This window comes from Plutella xylostella, chromosome 22, assembly GCF_932276165.1.
Source record: "Plutella xylostella chromosome 22, ilPluXylo3.1, whole genome shotgun sequence".
Taxonomy (NCBI): Eukaryota; Metazoa; Arthropoda; class Insecta; order Lepidoptera; family Plutellidae; genus Plutella; species Plutella xylostella.
The window spans coordinates 6,135,160-6,157,060 of NC_064002.1; the positions used below are offsets into that span (position 1 = coordinate 6,135,160).

At 37.8% G+C, this 21,901-nt stretch overlaps 3 protein-coding genes across 3 annotated transcripts; 1 reads left to right on the forward strand and 2 right to left on the reverse strand.

Annotated features, from left to right (window-relative positions):
* Window positions 1-820: 820 nt before the first annotated feature.
* LOC105382727 (dual specificity phosphatase 21) lies at window positions 821-2,984 on the reverse strand. Its single transcript, XM_011552653.3, has 4 exons — window positions 2,669-2,984; window positions 2,033-2,261; window positions 1,694-1,830; window positions 821-1,380 (listed from the first exon to the last, which is right to left on the reverse strand). The coding sequence occupies exons 1-4, from the start codon at window positions 2,770-2,772 to the stop codon at window positions 1,191-1,193; spliced, it is 660 nt and encodes a 219-aa protein (XP_011550955.3). The 5' UTR covers window positions 2,773-2,984; the 3' UTR covers window positions 821-1,190.
* A 10,286-nt stretch (window positions 2,985-13,270) lies between these two features.
* On the reverse strand, window positions 13,271-15,922 carry LOC105382725 (cytochrome P450 6B2). The gene is made up of 2 exons (XM_011552652.3): window positions 14,515-15,922; window positions 13,271-13,476 (listed from the first exon to the last, which is right to left on the reverse strand). The coding sequence occupies exons 1-2, from the start codon at window positions 15,875-15,877 to the stop codon at window positions 13,295-13,297; spliced, it is 1,545 nt and encodes a 514-aa protein (XP_011550954.3). The 5' UTR covers window positions 15,878-15,922; the 3' UTR covers window positions 13,271-13,294.
* A 1,018-nt stretch (window positions 15,923-16,940) lies between these two features.
* Window positions 16,941-19,173, forward strand: LOC119694928 (probable cytochrome P450 6a18). Its single transcript, XM_048628894.1, has 3 exons — window positions 16,941-17,867; window positions 18,139-18,621; window positions 18,913-19,173. The coding sequence occupies exons 1-3, from the start codon at window positions 16,988-16,990 to the stop codon at window positions 19,089-19,091; spliced, it is 1,542 nt and encodes a 513-aa protein (XP_048484851.1). The 5' UTR covers window positions 16,941-16,987; the 3' UTR covers window positions 19,092-19,173.
* Window positions 19,174-21,901: the final 2,728 nt, after the last annotated feature.

Consider the following 21,901-nt stretch of genomic DNA (forward strand, 5'->3'; position numbering starts at 1 on the left):
TCCACAAGCTCAAAGTTGCTCAGCGTGCTATGGAAAGGGCTATGTTAGGCGTGTCCCTGCGAGATAGGATTCGTAATGAAGAAATCCGCAGGAGAACTAAAGTTACCGACATAGCCAAAAGGATTAGCACGCTGAAGTGGCAATGGGCTGGCCACGTAGCCCGCAGAGCCGACGACCCCTAGAGTACAAAGGTTCTGGAGTGGAGACCCCGTGTCGGCAAACGGCGTGTCGGTCGCCCCCCAACCCGTTGGTCTGATGATCTGCGGAAGGTAGCGGGAAGCCGCTGGATGCAGATGGCGGGTGACCGTTTGGGGTGGCGATCGTTAGAAGAGGCCTATGTCCAACAGTGGACTACAGAAGGCTGAGAGAGAGAAAGAGAATCAGCATAAAATAAAGTATCATCGGATGCAAATCTTGCCAATGGTCCTCGCCATATCCTGGCTATAATGATTATATATACTTAATATTTCTTTGACTGAGTCAATTTCCTATCGAAATTTTTTAATTTAAAATATATCTGGGCTAGGTAGGGTTTGTTACCTTGGTGAAAAGAGCTACTACAGCCTTTTAGTGTCAAAGACATTTCAATGGTAAATCAGACCTTTTAACTTACCTATTAGAAAAGTTCATCATCTATTGTTTTGTAGCTAAATTACAGAAATACCTAATGTAAAATTTAATGCAATACCGATTTCATTGTGTGAATTGTGAGTTTAAGAAATCAAAACCAAGGACAATGCATATTTCTTTGATTTCTAATTTGAATGGACTGATCAAAAACAATTAAACGTATGAAACTGTGATTAAAACAAACAAGGTATAAATAATATCGTAACATATATTTTGGTCCCATAACTTTATACAATAATTACGCCTAATATTTACAAATTACATAATTTATGTTTGTTGTGAACTATGACAATATTTTAACAGTTTAGATTATCACATTTCTTATTACACCATTAACTAATTAATCAACAAACACTTTAGATAAACAAGCAATATATTCTTTTCATCCAGAAAACCTTGATTCTCTATCATTCAAAACATATAACCTTCAAAAACCTTTCAAATATCTCTCAAGAAAACTTTGCGCGGCAACAAAGCAAATACTTAATTCAGTAATTCTAATTTATACAATCATATTTTTGTATCTTTATTATCTTAAACCTATCCTATCATGAAACTCTTTAACTTCTGTCAATAGGTCCGTATCGCTGTCTAAACCAGGTCATTCCACTGTAGTCTGGCTCATAGACATCTGGGATCTCCTTGTCGATAGCTTCACAGTACACCATTTTCACTGACGCTACGGTGAACAGTCGCTCTTCGTATTTTATGAGTTGCTTGAAGAATCCCGTGTTTGGTCTGATTTGCGGTCTAAAACAAAAGAAAAGCAATTGAAATAAAAAATAAAAAAAACTTATTAATCTAAATAACGGTAGGAACTACCGTACTCTAAAGCATACAACAACGCGGTCTCGAGCGTATCACCCTCAATGCTGAAAGAGAGGTAAGCAGGCAATTGTACAAGTTTTATTAAGAATAGAATAGTTTAATTTAAGCATCTAGGTACATTTGCAAACAAAAAAATGTTTAATAATGTTTTTTTTAAATTTGTTTTCTATTTGCTAATCATATTTATTGTTTACCTACATTACATCGTTTTGATTTAACAGATAAAATGCCTCACCTTCTCAACTTCATGTGGTGGTACGCGTCTCTCAGCGTCATCTTCTCCCATTTGACGAGGTATGCCAGACACAGGGTCACTGACCTCGACACACCAGCCACGCAATGTACTAGCACCATTTCACCCCTAGATACGACCTGAGAAGAAATAAAAACACATTGAGTTACTGATGTAACATCGCGTTTAAAATAAGTTTTGAACGTGAAAGAATACAACACCTAAAGTTTGTCTTCAAACAGCAACAAAAACTAGGTTCAATTGTTCTATGATAGGCAGATACACTGGTCAAACATCATCAGTCCGGCTTTAAAGTATAATTTCCTGTCCAGTTCAACTCACCTCATGTATCAGATCGGTAACTTTCTCCATGAAAGGGTGCATGTCACTGTTGGGTGTGTCAAGCAGAGGCACGTAGTATCTCGGCGCACAGTCTTCAGGAGGCGGTGGAAGCTCCGGGGCCACGTTGACGACCAGACCCGGCCTCAACGCCCGCACTGCCCCAGGCAACGAGTGAGCCCCACACACGAACACTGAGTCTGTCACTCTTGACACACCTAGCGGGCAACCCCTGCAAAAAGACATACATGAATCAACAACATCGTCTAGATAAAACAAGCTATTCGCCAAAGATCGCAACGTAAACAAACTCTGGATGTACCATTCCAGCTGAAGCCATCAAAACATTGCATCGTCAGAGTTTTCATCACTAGGGTGTGGAGGTACGTAAACATTCCAGCGGCCTGTGTCAATGTGGCGGATTGCCAGAGCAGTGTTTGACCTCGCTAACTTGCCGAGCCCTGATTTTGATTGCTGTTTGAATGGTTACTCGTAAATAATGCATTCAAACAAAGGAACGTACATTTAGGGCTACATTATTTTAAACATAGGTATTGGAAAACTTTCAAAAGCAGTCTGTTAATAATTATTGGGATTATAACATAAAAATAATCAACAAATAATAAATGTTAAGTTTACCTATTTAATTCCTCCTTGGTCAATATTGTAGGTCCAGCTTTCACTGACTGATCATTTCCCTCTTCCACACAAGTCACTTTATCTTCAAGAGTTAACACCTTCATTTTAATTAAATTTCAGTTCAAAAAGCTCACAAAAACGTTAACACCTTCCACAGAATATCCTGAACTTGTATAAAATACTAAATATTTAATATTTTATCCGGCTACGTGAAGAAACGAAACATAAAAGTTTAGATCCCGATGTTTAAATCGATAGAATCAAAAGCAAACAGAAAGCGTGCTGCTCCCTCGAAAGCTCGCTACTGACTGAGTTTTCAGTGAGAGATCTTCAAGCACCTGAAAACGCGTAACCCGTGACGACACGATCACTGGCGCCGGCCAATGTTGCTATAGCTTTGGATTTTTCCATTTATATAGTTTTTCAGGTCCGTATTTTTCATGTTTTTTTTTTACGTAACTTGGTACTTATTATTATGACTTTCATTGATAATAATGATTAACGTTCAGAAATGCGGTTGGGTCCTTAAATATAAATATCGGAATGGATTTCAAATTTATCTCGTATAATTAAGAACTTGGCAATCTTAATTGCACTTGTATACCTACCTACATATTTTTGCTATAATGAAATAATTATACTTACACATAATTGTGAGATTTTTCATTGTTCTACACCGGCAACATTGTAAGGCGTGTTCGCACAAAACAGTCAGTTCTTAATTCATGCGTCGTAAGCGTTTGTTTTGGGTGAACTGGTGAAAACCCGATAGTGTAAAAGCTTCACATCACCATTAGAAACATTCCTGAAAGTTATTTTGGCACATGTTTTGTGACGCTGCGTTTGTTTACAATGATTCTTTCGACGATTTTGGTGGCAATAAACAACGAGTAAGGTTATTTTAAATATTGTTTTCATACTTATTTATGTACAAATTAGAAAGATTTTTATTTAGGATCTAGGCTATGTTCGTAAACTTAGGCGGAATCTCAGTGGAATTAAAGTTACGATAATGTTCATCCAGTGCACCAGGTGGTTGAGGTTACTAACATCAAGAAGGTTCCCTTATTGGCCAAGTTTCTCACTTGAGTAAGAGTCGGTCTCTTAAGTCTCAATCCACAAAAATCCAAGCAGCAGCTTTGCATTCCATTTTCAAATTCAGCTATCAGAAGCTTTGTAATTATGAAGTTAATTACTGAATAACTTTCATGATGTAATACGCATATTTTTGAGTTTAAATAGTTACTCAAAGGTTTGATTAATCTAGACTTCTTCGTAACAGAAACAGCTAGTTATTAAAATAACTGCTCATAAAATTATAGCAGACTGCTGATCATAGCTGCTGGAAAATTGATAACTATTTAGGTAGGAAGGCCACGGATAGTCAAGAGTGGCGTGCGGCACCCTCTGGGGGTCTAGTACAGGTTTGTTAGATTGTCGGAAACTATAAAAGTTTACGTTTTCTCGCATACAAAGTGGCGCCTCTTGCGGAAACTATCTTGCAACTTTTGACAGATAATGTATGCAGATGACAGAAGAAAACGTAAACTTTTTTAGTTTTCAAAAATGAGGCGTTTGTTAAAAAAAAAAAAGTTCCTTTTTGGAGAAATAGATGGCGTTGTCTGGGGTTGTACCAACTTTCAAACCCTCAGAACACACTCAGATCACAATATGTTATTCTGTGAGGCTAACGAAATGTGAAAGTGACGTAGGTAGGTAGAACTGTAGTATTATTTTCTCTATGATGTCGATGTCACTGTTGCTTCAGCCAGTCTGGCGAAAGATAGTCTGGAAAAAAATAAGTATGGAACGCGTACGAAAAATAATGGCGAGCACCGCTCACAGAGTACTTTTTACGCTATCATAGACATCTTTGGCTTTTGTCATCTGTCAGTGTCAGTCAGTCAATCGTTTAGTTTGAAAAATAATTTTAAATCATAAATAAATTAAGATTTAACAGTAATTTATATATTATTATTACTGTGGATAAGTGCAGTGTTTGTGTGGAGGTACCTAACTATTAGTGTTGCTTGATATTATTGATAATAATTATGTTTTATAAAACTTGTGAAATATGTGGTTTAAGAGCCGCTAGCCGGTCGTATAGATGGCCAAAAGAGAATTTTCATGGCCAAATATCCACTGGATGAGGAAAGGTAAGCTACAATTAAAGGCTAAAGCATAGGATTTAAATTATTTATATGTATAAAAAAGTTAAAGTCTAATAAAATAACTGGAGGGTCAGCACAACCAACAATAGTGCATGAATGTTTTTTTTTATCGATATCGATATTTTTATTTATCATTAGTACGCACAGCTCATCAATCAGAACAACTTTTGTCTACTAGTTTTGGAAATTAGCGAAAATCAAATTCGGATCTCCATACAAAAATTACCAGTGATTATACCTACTTAAATAATTTTTAATTTTTTAATAATAATTATAAAAATGTTGTTTGCAGATGTAAACAGTGGGTTAAGATGACCGGTAAGGAGGATCTGGTTTATATGCCTATTGAAAAGCTACATCCACTTAAACGAATTTGTGGCAATCATTTTCTACCACAACATTTTAAGAACACAATTGAAAAAAAAAAACAATTCCATGTGTGGGACTTACTGCAGACACTTTATTTTATAATAAATAAATATAATTATATTTTTCCACTTTTATTTTATTTCAACATTATATCATAGCACTTACGTCAACGGAAAATCTCGAGTTTATTTTATGGATTATATTTTTGTGTTCAAATAGGAACATAACATAACGTTGAACCGAGACTTAACGTTGGTGTCATTGTGTAACACTGAAATCCTATTGTGTAAAACTGAAATTAAAGTAATACATACACTCGCACTTTTTTTTTTTTACTAGTTATCGATAAAATTATCCATAAGAAGCACATCACTATTTCAGCGGGGCTATGTTGGCAGTTTTGTACATCATAATTTTTGTTTTGTTGGTACCCTCTGTTAGTACGCGTGAATAAAAAAAAATAATACAATACAATACAATACAATACAAAACACTTTATTTGCACCAAGAATAAAAATTACAAAAAACAAAACTTAAAAATAAAACAGTACAAAAAGGCGGCCTTATTGCTTATAGCAATCTCTACCAGACAACCTTTGGATGGAAGAGAGTAAGTCTATATGATTGTGAGGTAGTTGTGGTGCAAGTATATATATACATAAAATATATACTACTTAAACAGTACATACACTAAATAAATAAATAAATAAAACAACAAATAAATATCTAATAACTATATATATTATATATATATATACCTATAATATACTTACATAAATAATACACATTAACTACATAATATTATATTCAACTAGTTAGTCAGTGACTGTAGGTAGTGCAATTTGACCCTTTCTTTGAAAGAGGCCACAGATGGTGCACGTCTAATTTCTTCAGGAAGAGCATTCCAGAGAACCACTGATTTCGTCGTAAAGGAGTCACCGTAGAAGTCAGTTTTGTGCGGCGGAACTAGCAGTCGCAAGTTCTGAGCAGACCGAAGTGTGCGATCGTGTGAGCAGTGCCGAAACTGAAAACGCTCTTTTAAATATTGAGGGGATGCCGGGTTAAACAGTATGTTGTAGAGAAGCGTTAAGATATGAGTATTCCGTCGAAGGCGAATAGGGAGCCACTTGAGTTTTATACGATATTCGGAAATATGGTCATATTTTCGTAAACCAAATATAAACCGTATACAAAAGTTTTGAAGTCGCTCAAGCCTATTAAGTTGCTCCTCGGTGAGATCGAGATAGCTGGCGTCGGCGTAGTCAAGAATCGGTAATAATAGAGATTGAGAAAGCGCAATCTTAGTGGATGTAGGAAGGAAATTACGCAATCTCCTAAGCGAAGCAGCTGAGCCAAACACTTTTCGGCTGACTGATTCAATTTGTGGTCCCCAAGACAAGTGTTTGTCGATAAAGATTCCCAGGTTTTTGACCGTACTCGCAAATTGTATCTGGACATTATCAAAAAGCACTGAAGGGAGATGAACAAGGTCTACATTGCACAAGAGTCTAGAACTGCCTAATATGATGACTTGAGTTTTAGTAGGATTCACTCTAAGTCCATGTCGTTTGCTCCAGTCGGATATGCTGTTCAAGTCACTGTTAGTTAGTGAAATAGCCTGAGGTAGATCAGAAGGAACTGCATGTGTGTAGATCTGAAGATCATCCGCATAAAGGTGGTAGGAAGAAGACAAATTTTCAGAGATACTATTAATGAAGATAGCAAACAGGAGGGGGGACAACACGCCACCTTGCGGTACGCCAGCTGAGGTACTGCACCATTTAGAAAATGAATCATCGATACGGATGCGTTGCTGGCGCCCGTGCAAGTAACTTTGAAACCAGCCAATCACCGTTGGAGATATGTTGAGAGAACGAAGAATCCCCAGCAATATGTCGAAATTGACAGTATTAAAAGCATTGCTGAAGTCAAGAAGGGATAGGATAGTAAGTTTTCCATTTTCCATACCCTGGCGAATATCATCAGTGATTTTCACAAGAGCAGTGACCGTGCTGTGGCCAGGGCGGAAGCCGGACTGGAAGGGATTCATGAGATTGTTGCGAATGAGAAAACCACTTAATTGGCGATGAACAAGTTTTTCAAGGACTTTGGAGAGGAAAGGAAGAATGGAGATAGGTCGATAGTCGGAAAAAGACGATGGATTGTGTTTTTTGGGAAGAGGGATAATTTGGGCTTCTTTCCAAAGGGTGGGGAAAGTACTAGAGATAATGGAGGAGTTAAGGATGTGTGTGATGATAGGAAGGATTATGTTAAGTATAGGAACTATCATATTTCGACTAATGCTGTCACTCCCAACAGCGTTGGAAGTAATGGAAAGAATACTCTTCTCAACATCACAATCGGAAAATTGGCGAATATTAAATGAAGGGAAGTCGGGTGTTGGTATGGAGGAAAGATGATTAAGAGTTTTGATTTTAGTAGCAGAGTCTAAATCAGAGGTAGAAGAGAAATGTGAATTCAGAGAATCTAGATCAAGGTCTTTCGGGACGACGTTATTACGGGCCTTACCAACACCTAAAGACTTAAGAAAATTCCATACTTTGGCTGGATCGCCATTTTCAACAGATTTATGGATATGGCGTCGTTGTGCGTCCCTACACACCTTATTGCAGTGATTTCTTAGAGCTACAAATTTCAGTTTATTCCCTTCAGTAGGCTGAGATTTATATCTTGATTTGGCAGCATTTTTCTGGGAAATAATCTTTTTAATGTCATCAGTCAGCCATGGCGCTGGCAAGTGCTTTAGCTTGATCGCCCTGACCGGGGCATGCACGTCATAAAGATTGGTTAGTAGTGAATTAAAAAGAGACACCTGTTCGTCGACGCTGTCTGCATCTAGAACAACATTCCAATCAGTATTCCGTGCATCCCTTCTCAGTTTATCCAAATCCATTCCACCAAAATTGCGCTGAAGAAGAATTCTTGGCTTAGCCTTGGGGGGACGAATTTTATAAGAAAGGAAGATGAGGTCATGATAAGAAAAACCATCAGCCCCACATTGACCGTGCTTAGCAACATGATTTGTAGAAGATACTAAGATAAGATCAAGAAGAGAGGGAGTAACGTTGGGAAAGTGATGGGTGGTGCTAAGAGGAAGGATATTCATGTTGCTAGCTTTAACAATAGATTGAAGGCATGAGGATCTAGAATCATTCTTTAATAGACATGTATTAAAATCACCCATTACTATACTATGTCTATAATTAGGCGTGAAGTCCGCAATGAGATTCTCGAATGATTTAAAAAAATTGACTTTACACGAATGGCTATAATACACACCAAGTAAAACCTTGGTGTGAGAAAGAGTCACTTCAATAAAAAGATGTTCGCCTGCATCAGACGGAGGTGGTTGAGTTGACAAACTCAATATAGAGTAGGGAATATTAGAACGGAGATAAATGGCAACTCCCCCACCCCGAGAACCGGTGCGGTCGTTGCGAAGCAGGTGAAAACCGGGTAATTGGTAAGAAGAGGAAGGGAGACACGGCTTGAGCCATGACTCGGAAATTAAAATAGCATGTAAGTTTTTGTTATCAAAAGAAGCCAGCATATCCGAGAAATGAGACGGAATACTTTGAGCATTTATATGAACAACGTTGAAATTTTTAGGGACATCACGGAACTGACAGTCTAACACCTCGGGTAAGGAGGGCAGACTCAAAAAGCTACTACAACTACTGTTTAACTCATCCGAAGAGGCACAAGAATCAAATTCTGCACTATCCGAATCGCAATCATTACTATTGTTGAACATAATAATAAATACCTATAAAATATACCTAATAATATATATATATATATATATATATATACTATATCCCACTTAATAATTAAATTAAAAAAATTATCTAACTTATTAATCTAAAAAGAAAAATTCCATCTGCCAGCAGTAAAGTTGAGAGCTCGGAAATAAATTAAATCTACTATCATACGCAACAGGGCCGTAAAAAAAGAAAACTGAGTGAACGAAACAAACGAAAATGACAGTTGAGTTGAAAGTAGTCTGTGAAAGACATTGACACTGACACATGACATACACAATTTGACAACTACAGAAACAACACTTTACATTTACAATAAACTATTTTGAGGTAGAAATTAAACAATGAAAACAAGACTACTCGCTAAACCTGCTACTTCTTGGCCGTGCCAGCTCGTTTTGGCCTTGCTATGGAAGCTGCGACGGCCTTTGCATCACGAGTGACGGGCGGAGATGCGGGGACAGGAGCCGCAGTTCTGGTCGCCGGCGGCTTTGCGGGGCACACTTTATCAAGCTCGCCCAGTGTAGCAACTCGATGTTGTTTGCCATCAGGGCTCTGCACAACCACAACTCCATTCCTCGTCCAGCACCTGGAGACGCCGACGCGCTGTCTTGCAGCCATGAAAGCATCGTGCCGGGGTTTGGTTAGAAACTCTGACAGGATCATGCCACTGCCCTTCAAACCCGTCTTCCCAAACCAGATTTGGTCCCTGGTGGCTACGTTCTTGAACTTAACAAGGATTGTTCTCGGCTTATCACCTACTAAGCGGCCCTTGCGGTGACACCGTGAAATGTCACTGGCGTTAAAAGAAGCAGACACCTTTAAGTGGTCACCCATGACCTTTACGACCACAGCAGCCGTGTCCTCATCCTTCTCTTCCTTGACACCATGGAGCAGGAGCATTTTTCGACGGCTATGCATCTCTTGTAGGTCCATTTGTTGTGCCATCAAAGTCACCTGCTGCTGCAGACTCTCTAGTGCCGTCAATATAAAAGCCCTGAATGTGGCAAAGTCAGCTGCAAGTCTTTCTGTGGATGGCGTCACCTGAGAATTCTGCAAGCCCTCTTGAAACGCTGCCATACTGGTGCTGAAGTGAGTGCTGAGGTCAGCCAATGATTGTTTCAGTGTGTCCATTTTGGTGCAAAGTAGGGTTATGTCAATATTTATGTGTCAATCACAAGTGTTCTTGAAGATATTGAAGAGAAAATAATAGCTGGCAGGTAGAATTTACTATTCTTTCATATTATTAAATCAATGAAATTTATTACTTTGTTTTATTTATTATTATTGTAATTAATTTATATAGCAATATGTAGAGTCTTTCACAACTACCCGCCAAAAAAAAGAATAATAATAATACAATTATTTTTTCTTTTTTTTCCCTTGTACTCCCATCTCTTAAAACGTAGTGTTCTTTTCTCTATGGCTTCAGCGTTCAGTGCGATTGTGCGTACAGCCGTTCTTTTCAAGTTTTCTCAGTTTCCTTGTGTTTCTCCTGTATTAATTGAGTTGTAGTTGAGCTATCTGCTTCTCCTCCCTTGATACTGTAGAGTTAGTGCACTTGAGATAGTGACTCTTTTGAGATAGTGACTCTTGTGAGATAGTGACTCTTGTGATAGTGACTGCTATACTGTAATAATGCCTAAGGACTATGGATCATGGTCCCTTGCCAATCTGAAGATAGAGTTACGAAAACGGAATGCCAAACTAACTGGACGGAAAGCCGTCTTGGTTCAGAGGTAAGTTTGATCAAAGCATTTACAATAATAATATAATAGCAACGTAGTAGTGCTTATGTTATATTTGCTTTGCTTTATATCCGAGTCGCCTTAATCCATTGTTGCGCCTGGCTTTCATCATTTGGAAATTTATGATGTCCTTTATTTTTACAAGTTGCGACGGCACACATTCTCATCTTGTCTTGTAAGTATTTCTTTGGGATCTTATTTAGGATCATACAATAAATAAAAATAGAAAATCAGTTCTCGCACGCAGCACCCGTTCAAACGGCGCGCATAGAGAAAAGAACACTACGTGACGGCGCGGGTAGAACTATTCACAGAATACTTAGCACTATCCCAAGCCACATGCAGTCTGAGCCTCGGAAGGATGGCTCGCGCTACCACCCGACATTTAATCACAACTAGTGAGTTCTTATTCTGAGTTTAGTACTCTTTGCTCTCTATGTAATTTTTGACAGTTGGTACACTGCGTTTTCACGCCATCTATCGGCTTACCCAAAAGCTCAACTGACAGCTGTCAAGGAAAACGGCTCATTGCAAAACCTGTGCTAGACGTATTGACCTTTGAACCGAGAACTATTGACAGTGAGGCGTCAGTGGGCGGATGTTGAAGGTCAAACACAGAGTGTTATTTTGCCTTTGTACCTTTGTACCTGCGGTAGACGTATAATCGGCTTCATAAGTAGGTAGCTAAGTTTACACATTTGTACCTACCTTGTCAAACATATAATTTAATTCATTCAAACATTGACATGATTGATTAAAAAATGGTAAAAAGTGTACAGTTCATTCGCAATTCGAGCATACTTGTGTACCTCAGTTGAAGTTTCGTCAGAGAAAACGCCTGAATTAATTTAATAGCCAGTGATTCATGCGATGGAAACACATTCTATTTTAACGTCCAACAAAGGGGACGTGAGTTGCGTTTTTATTATTTATCTTTGTGTCTGTGTATCTAATGCTGAGATCTAATGGGTTCCATCCACCTAAGATGACAAGTGATAATAGTGCTACCAAGGTGCGACCGTATGTGCCTTGATGTGCCATCCATCACCGCATAGTAGCTTAAGGGTGCTTTTCCACCAGAGATGTGCTATGCTACGATGCTATGGATGCGTTTGATATCCACCAATCATATTATTGGTTAATCATAGCTTAGCACTGGTGGAAACGGATTCAACTAAGATATGTTTTTTGTATGGAATGATGCGTGCTATGGATGTGTGCTATGGATGCGTGCTATGGATATGTGCTATGGACCATCGCGAGTGGTGTAGCTATGGCGCCGCCGCCCCCGTCGTTTCCCTACTATCGATACATAGCATAGCTCGAGATGCGCATCTTTCTCGCACAGCTACTTTGCGGCGGCGCATCTTCGTAGCGCATCTTCCTCGCACAGCTACCTAGCGTAGTATTGGTGGAAACGGTCACATATTTTCGTAGCGTAGATATCACATCTTCGCAGCATAGCTGCATAGCACATCTCTGGTGGAAAAGCACCCTAACTGTCAAAACTGACATATCGTCGTTCGTATAGTGCCACAAACTTATCTGTTCCGGTGAGAGCGAACTAAATTGGTCCATACCTCATTACTTACTGTACTAATGAATTTCATATTGACATAGATTATATGGACCAATTTAGTTCGCTCTCACCGGAACAGATAAGTTTGTGGCACTATAACGATAAAAGGGCGCCACATAACCAAAAAATCTTCAATTTTAGTTAAAGTATTTCACAAAAGCGCGTGTAAAATCGATTAAAATCAGATAGGTACGCGCCTTCGTGAATTGAACGCCGGTATTTCAGATCCATAAAAATATTGACAGTTTTGACAGATAAGTATAATACGGATTTTTTATTGCTAATGTATCGGTGGTGGTGGCGGTAAAGGCTGCTTAAGCTGTGTTTTATTTACATAGGTTATAAATAAGTATTTACAGAAACTCCCATAATGTTCATGAGTTTAGGTCAATGATCTCACTATCATAAGGTTGCGGCAAATGAAACAAAAACGTCCACGTTAATTTTATTACTATTATCTTACAGATAATCGTATCGAACCGTAATTCGAGGCTAGAATAATACTTTTTATTTATTTGTAAGTCAGATAATATTACATTCAAGATACTTGCATAACATTTGATACTAAATTAAATTATTAAACAACATCAAAATATACATATCCATTAAAATCAACAAATTAATGATTAGATTCTTTTCGTTGTTCTTTTATTTACCAACGGTTTTATTTACCAACCCTTGCACTCTGGTTGGATAATGAATCATAAGCCTGTCCTATCAAGGTCATAATATATAAGCGAGTAATTTGCCCTGCACATCGATCTTTGTGATCTTTGTACTGGTGGATTTTAACAAACTCACACTAGTATATATCTATTAGGATATAATTATATTACTTACCTATATTGTTAGTACTACATAGTATCTGAATAATTAAAATATTCAGCTGTTAAAAAGCAGTCTACAGTCTATCGTATAAAGTCATGAAAACGGAAATGGATCCTAACTAATCGTACGGACTGTAGCTACCAACAAAATTAGGCGCTCTTAACTTTTCTCTCAGTAATCTTCAAGAGGATATTCTTCTTGATGCCCTGCACCACGTTGGAGAAGGGGTTGACCTCCAGCGTGGGGGACGACAGGGCTGAGGGCTCGAAGGTGAACCGGTGCAGCAGCGCGGCCAGCCCGGCCAGAGACTGCATGTGGCCGAGACGGGTTCCTGGAAGAAACGGTGTTGATGGTGGTTAGTGATTAAGTATGGAAATACGACTTAAAAAACCCTGTAAAAAATTACTGTTTTAGTCACCTGTCAAACGTCTGAAAGCTAGTAGAAAATGCGTTTAATGTTTAGAGTTGGTTATAGTGACCACTAAAGTAAGAAATACTTTAATTTTGAGATCTATGTGACAGTACAAAAATACCTAAGCAGGTAAATTCTATCCTTTTTTTATATTGGCGCGGTGATTTTTGCTTGTCACAACATACCTAAGTCCTTTGTACGTTTTACATGATAAATTATAACTAAGTAATGTAGTATGCGTGTAGGTAGAACTAAGAGTAAGACATAATAAATGTTATAATTTACACTGATATCACTCAGGCATTATTATGACTAGGTAAGAACAAATACTCATTCCTTATCTTTGTTACCAAATAGACTGTTCTAGAAACTAATTATGGTTTAAGCACATCACATGCAGACGGTAAAGATAATATGTTATATTATCTTAGTGCATATATCAGAATATCTCTCATCTTAGAAATCTTATGAACCGTCACACTCTGTCCATCCTATGAACAGGCAGCAAACCTTTATATTACAACATCTTAACATGAAATATTATCTTAACCGTCTGTGATTCGCTTTAATCTTTATGAAGTGTAACCGACAAACATACGATAGGTAGAGTATTATGTATAACTTGTAGGTAGGTACAATTTATAACACTTTACCATATCTGTTTGTAAATTAAGATTATAATCGTCTAGTGCCTGATATTGATAATTACAATACTTGATTATTTATTTATTCAACTCACCGACACTATAGATACGAATATGGGGTAAATCGGTAGGTTCAAAGTTCTGTTTTGTTTATTGATTATCATTAAGTTGTTAGTCATTAAGTATTTTGGTTATTGCTTACTAATAAAAAAAGTAATTATGTTTTATTTTTATGAGGTATCGAAACATTGCAAGGGCGTACATGGAGCCAAAGCTAATACGCAGAGGCCCATTTGAGAATTATAAAACTTACCAATGCAAGCACGCGGTCCTTCGCCAAATGGTAAATAAACAAACTTGTGTCGTTCTTTCTCTGCTTCAGCTGTGAATCTCTCTGGCCTATATTCGGTTGGGTTATCGAAATACTTTTCATCTTTTTGAATAGCTTGTATAGGAATCAAAATTTTCACTCCAGGATCTAACGTGATGCCCAGTTCTGGTATGACATATTTTTTCGCACACACACGATTAAGGACTCCAAGAGATGGGAACATTCTCATTGATTCTTTGAATGCCATATCAAGTAATTTCATTTCTGATATAGATTCGTAACACAGTTTGTTGTTGTATTTAGTCATAACCCTGTCGATATCTCCTTGGATTCTGGTCTGGACATCGGGATTATATGCCAGCTGATGCAAGGTGAAGCTGGTTGCTGAGGAGGAGGTTTCAAAACCAGCTGCGAAAAACACAAACAGTTGCGCGACCATAACCTTCATGTCCAGATCCATCTCAACTTGTATCGGTTTACCATCAGAATCTCTTTTTTCGATGGATTCTCCTTGAATTTTCCCCTTTTGTTCCAATTCTAAAAGCAAATCCACGAAATCATTTCGACCAATGGGTTTATAGTTACGTTGTTCTCGAATTTGGTTGAAAATTTGCAATATAGATTTTTCAATTTCCTTGTTCGATACGGACACATAGTTCATCAGATTCGGATAAATTTCTATGAGTCCAATCAAAATCACGGATCTGAGGGACGGAGTGAAGATGAGTTTCCCCAGGTCGCGGAACTGGGAGTGCTCGTTGTTGATGGTGTCCATCTCGATGCCGAAGCCGCAGGCGCCGATGAACTCGGTGGTGAAGCGCGCCATGAGCTCGCGCACGTCGTAGGGCTCGGCGCGCGCCGCCAGCGCCGCCGCAGCCGCCTGCAGCTTGCCGGCGCACTGCACCACCAGCGGGAACATGCCCTTCAGCTTGTGCGTGGTGAAGGCGCTGGTCAGCCGCTGCCGCAGCAGCTTCCAGCGGTCCCCCTCCACGTGGAACAGGCTCAGCAGCAGCGGCTCCAGCGCGTCGTTCCGCGTGAGCCCGCGCATGTAGAAGTACGCGAAGTCCACGTTCAGGATCCGCTTCACCAGCTCCGGGTCCCGCACGATCAGCTCGGGCGTGTTCCCGCGGTAGTAGCCGACCACCTTCTCATCTTTGTATTTGTTGTAGAGCTCTTCCGATATGTCCGTGATACTCTTGTAACCGAATATATTTCGGAAATGATTTCCAAAAATCGGTATGGGCTTCTCATGTTTCACATTTCTTTTAGACCAGTAACTGTGATTTCTAGTCGAGTAAAAATAAAAAGCTATCAGACCGATAGCCACTAGCAGAATCACAACCATGTTGCTAGTTGCGTAGTACTATACTGAGGGACTTTAATCTTTGTTATGAATTATGAACATGTTATCTGCCAGTCATACCGGTTTCCACACGGGTCGTAGTCTAATTACAGTCTCCGCGATTTGTATGTTTTTGTATTATTTTTTGTTTTATTACCTCAAATATACGGGCAGCAGTGGTGGGTCGACTCGTGTTTTGGCTTAAGTAATTATGTTATAAAATTGATTAGATCTGTCTAAAAACTATGCAAAGTTAGTACTCGTATATTAACAGTGTGTAGATGCATTTTATGAATTGTACATGTTATTCATCATTATACAGAAATGGAATCAAAGCTGCATCTATTAAAAGTGAACCAGAGACTTGCAAATTTTACTAAAATAATTGTCAGTTTTCATTAATTTTGGTACTTGAGTATTTTTATAATGATGATATTATGTGCCACTGCTTAGTATAAATTTGTATCTTATCTTTTTTATGCCTACCATATTTGTTTAAAAATAAACTTGCATCCACATCGTTTAAAGAATAGCTTAAACCCGTTAAGGGTCTAAATTAATTTTAAACATTTCATTACTAAGGTTTTTTTTTGTTTTAGCCTTTAAGGTATAGTGTGTGAATTGAAAAAAAAACATAACTTCCGTTTGAAAGCGTTTTTCCCCAAACTGCCACGTTTCTCCACATAGTACTGTACTAATAGCGAAAAACTGATCATTTCTTATGACTCTATATATTTATGTAATTATTTACTGAACAAAAAATATGTAACAGGTAATCAGCTGTAATTTTATGTTTTTTTAATAAAACTTGAAAAATCAACAGATCTTGATATTGATAGATGGTAATGAAAAATATGACCAAGCTTATTTTCGTTGTAAGTGAACAGAGTGCTATATCTTTCATTTCTCATTTTATATAAGTATACAGTAGCGGATGGTTTCTCCTTAACACATAATTATGTACAATAATCTCCGTTATCGTTATAAAACCTACTTTGTTAACATGGCAAACAGAAAAGGTCTGATGAACTTGGTATATAAACTATGTCCTCGCTTCAGATGGTTGACAACAGCTTCTAATATTTTACCTTGATCTCGTGTATTACACGAAATATGTTCGTGCTATATTTAATAATATTAGCACTACTACTTTTTTATTACTATTCCACAAGAAATCATAATTACTGGGCCAATAGAAATGTGAAGCATGAAAAACCCGTGCCAATTTTCGGAACCCATTTCCGAAATTTGTTCGGTTACAAAAGTATCACGGACATATCGGAAGAGCTCTACAACAAATACAAAGATGAGAAGGTGGTCGGCTACTACCGCGGGAACACGCCCGAGCTGATCGTGCGGGACCCGGAGCTGGTGAAGCGGATCCTGAACGTGGACTTCGCGTACTTCTACATGCGCGGGCTCACGCGCAACGACGCGCTGGAGCCGCTGCTGCTGAGCCTGTTCCACGTGGAGGGGGACCGCTGGAAGCTGCTGCGGCAGCGGCTGACCAGCGCCTTCACCACGCACAAGCTGAAGGGCATGTTCCCGCTGGTGGTGCAGTGCGCCGGCAAGCTGCAGGCGGCGGCGGCGGCGCTGGCGGCGCGCGCCGAGCCCTACGACGTGCGCGAGCTCATGGCGCGCTTCACCACCGAGTTCATCGGCGCCTGCGGCTTCGGCATCGAGATGGACACCATCAACAACGAGCACTCGCAGTTCCGCGACCTGGGGAAACTCATCTTCACTCCATCGCGCAGATTCGTGATATTCAACTGTCTAATGGAGGTGTTTCCGTTCCTTAAAAACCATATTGCGCTTATGAACCCTGAAATTGAATTAGCAATTCGTAAATTATTCGAACAAATTCAAAAACAGCGGAATTACGCGCCGATAGGACGGAACGATTTCGTGGATTTGCTTTTAGAGCTTGAAAAAAAAGGTAAAATGTGTGGAGAATCCATCGAGAACGTAAACAAAGATGGGCAGCCTTTAAAAGTTAATAATATAATAATATAATATAATATGTGGGGACATCTCACACACGGCCATCCAACCCCAAGCTAGGTAGAACCTGTGTTATGGGTGTCGGACAGCTGATATATCTACACAAATACATAGATAGATAGATACTAAATATAAATATCAACACCCAAGACCCGAGAACAAATATCTGTGTTTAAACAAATATCTGCCCCAGCCGGGAATCGAACCCGGGACCTTCGGCTCAGTAGTCAGGGTCACTAACCACTACGCCATTCGGTCGTCAGTTGAAATGGACATGGACATGAAAATGATGGTTGCGCAATTATTTGTATTCTTTGCAGCTGGCTTCGAAACATCCTCCTCAGCTACTAGCTATACGTTGCACCAACTCGCATACAATCCTGATATCCAGACTAGAGTACAAGAAGATATAGATAGAGTAATGAGTAAATATGATAACAAACTGTGCTACGAAGCTATCGCTGAAATGACTTTACTTGATATGGCATTCAAAGAATCCATGAGAAAGTTTCCATCACTGGGAGTACTAAATCGTGTGTGCGCAAAAAAATATGTAATACCAGAATTAGACATTACATTAGATCCTGGAGTGAAAATTTTGATTCCTGTTCAAGCTATTCAACATGACGAGCAATACTTCGACAACCCTTTCGAATATAGACCGGAGAGATTTGAAGAGGATGCTGTGAAAGATAGACATAAATTCGTCTATCTACCATTCGGAGAAGGGCCTCGCTCGTGTATAGGTGAGTTACGTATATTTATTTGAATTAAAGTGAAACCATTCTCACAGTGTCAGAATTACTGTAGTGGTGAGATTCGGCCTACACAACAGTGTTACAGGATGATATTACTTAAGATTATTGTAAAGATGCAAGGCCAATAATAGGTTCCGTAGTATGTATATTTTGTTTTTAAAACCAAAGTTTTTTGTCCCCATACGAGTAGTTAAGACATACCCCATTACGCATAGGCAATACATTAAAAATAGTATGTTGTTTCAGCTTCTAATTAATTATGTGTTCTTGTATTCTCAGGTGCCCGTCTTGGTCAAATGCAGTCGATGGCGGGACTAGCGGCACTACTGCACAGATTCACCTTCGAACCCTCTGCACTGTCCACTCCACAACTCACGGTCAACCCGTTTGCCAACAACGTCCAAGGACTACAGAAAATCTATCTGAAAATTACTGAGAGAAAACTGAAGACTACTTAGTTTAGTTCAAATATCTGCGCCGTGATTTCTAATTTGTACTACATAGATACGATTAAATAAAAAATACTGAGCCATTTTCTAAGGAGTATTTTTTTTTATTAACTCTTTCGCTATCATTCCGTATTAAGTAGGTACTTAGGTACTTACTTCTTCTTTGTTTGTCCTCGTTTAATTGGTTTAGTTATTTATCAGCAGGTCCACCATTCGCACTTATACTCAAATACATTATGACAGTCATTAATCATAGGTACTTAATAAAATATTTAACCTCTTTCATAATTTATGAAATTATTAACCTTTATGCGTATATATTACAAGTGGATAAGTCATATTCTCGTGGTATATATGAAAAAATATATACATAATATACAATATTAATGTACGTACTACATATATTTCTTCATAGAGGTAGTATCCCTTGACGTCGTTACGATCATAAAAATATGTTACACTTTCACGTAACAAAACTGGTGAACGCATTTTGATGAAATTTGGTATGCAGGAAGGCTGACAACCTCAATATTTGCATCTAGGTACATTCATCAGTACCTCTGGAAAAGTGGGAAAAGCTAACTGAACTACCGATGAACCGATTTCTAAAATCTTGTTTAGGTACTTATGATTTGGTATTTTACGGATAAATATACGTAATTTAACATAATCATGAATGTTTTTATATTATATCATAATTATATACTAAAATTCTCTTCAAATTTCAGTTCTAACCCTTAAAGTACTTATAAATATGAATTTGAATGCATTTGTTAATATGAATACATTATAAAATTAATTGTGTAAAAGTGTATCAGCGTATCAGAATTCATTTGTGTAGAATAGAAGGTAGTGTAGTGCCTGTATATGGTGAGTTTTTATATATAAGTATTTTTATTTACATTATAAATACCACGAGCGTGTGTTAGTATATCTTACCTTACTCTTAATCTACCAAAATGATTTTAGTTTTTTTTTTACATAAGTATTTTTTAAAGAATGGTCTATAAACTAAATGTACGTAGGTATACATAAATAAATAATCAATGATTTCAAGTTTTCAAGGTCTGTAAAAAAAAACTTAAAACTGAAGAGCCAGGTTTGTTTTAAAAAACATAAGTTGTGTAGTTCTACATTTTAAATTAGGTACTTAATAACTGCAACATATGGCTCAGAAATCTTTGCTATAAGCTGCTGCTGCATAAGATAATAATACACTCACGTATCAAATAATTATAGCCGATTTTTGCATATCAAGGAATTACCAGCCAATTTTAGAAGATAGGTTATTCAGATAATTATACTTTTATTAGAACCTCTGGATAACATTATAGAAGGCCAAAAAAATCTTTACTCAGAATTAAGATAAAGGTCATGCGAAGCAGTCCTGTCTTGAATGATCCAAAGATCTTCACTGGTTTCAAAGATCATCGCTTGTTTATTTATGATCCGTTTTTTATGCTGTTATTCTATTTTTTATTGGTGTTTCTGCACCTGGCTCACTCGAATTGAACATCTGTGCATATCTCAATAAGGCCTCAACTCACTTAGATCACCTCACTGTTCCACGGTGGATTGGTTAACTGATGTGCAAACTTTGCATCTACGTAAAAAGTGCCTACATCACTTTTTACGTACCTAAATTAATTTAATATAACTCTCTCAATTGATTTTGTTTACTTCTTCTGCGATAAATGGTCGTGTTACTTTTTGAACCAATTGCTACTCACTGGAGATTTCATGTATGCATTCCCCATAATTTAAATGTGTTTACATTTCAAAAATATTGCACCCGTATATTTTTGTTAGTTTTGATCACCAAACTATTGACGAATGGTAACAGTAATTAAAAGTAATCATACATAAACTTACGTACTGGTTAGTAACGCCGATATTATAATACATAACGTTAATGTCATTAAAAATACATGATGTTCCTGAATTTGAATATGTAGCTCCGAAAATAGCATCAGATAATTTTACATGACTTTTGTTCAGTTGCACCTTTAAGTATTGAATGTTTCAGTATTTATTCATGAATACAGTAAGCGAGTTGTTAAATCAGATGTACCTAGACTACGATGAAATCAAATTGTAATTATAAACCAGCTATAAAATACAAACGGTAATTTTCATTTCATTACAATGATTTTTCACAATCCGCAAAATTGAAGTCAACTAAAACAAAAGCCTAATTCACAATTTTTTAAAACAATTTAACTAAATAGAAAGTTAACTGTGGAAATTTCATCGTTATGATTTTTAAACAAAGTCTTCATTTGACTTGACCTTTCCTACTATCATGAGGCGAAGTAAACTATTTTTAAAATATCTAACTTTTATGAGAAATGTTTAAATTGGACTATAATATACAAAACGTGATAAATGTGACAAGTGAAAAGATAGGTATTGTCTACCTACCTTCGATTATCTAGAACACATTATGTGTCTCTGAAGCTGATCAGAATACTCTTTACCTGAACAAAACGGAGACGCCATCGCCATTTTATCTATAATAAAAGGAGAAACAAATTAACAAATTGGTAATAAACCACTTAATATTATTTTATTGGAGCGGTGGTGGCGTAATGGATAAGGCCTCGTCCTCTCAATCGAGAGGCCGTGGGTTCAAATCCTCGCAGCATAATAATATGCACCACTAGACTATTTCAATGTAAACTCGTTAGCGCTGCTTAAGAAATATTTAATACAGATCTAGTACTTTCAGGGCCTGTTTCACAATGTCTGGATAATGGCTACCTGTCGGATAAAATACATGCTGTCACACTCTGACATTATTATTTAGACAGTGACAGCAT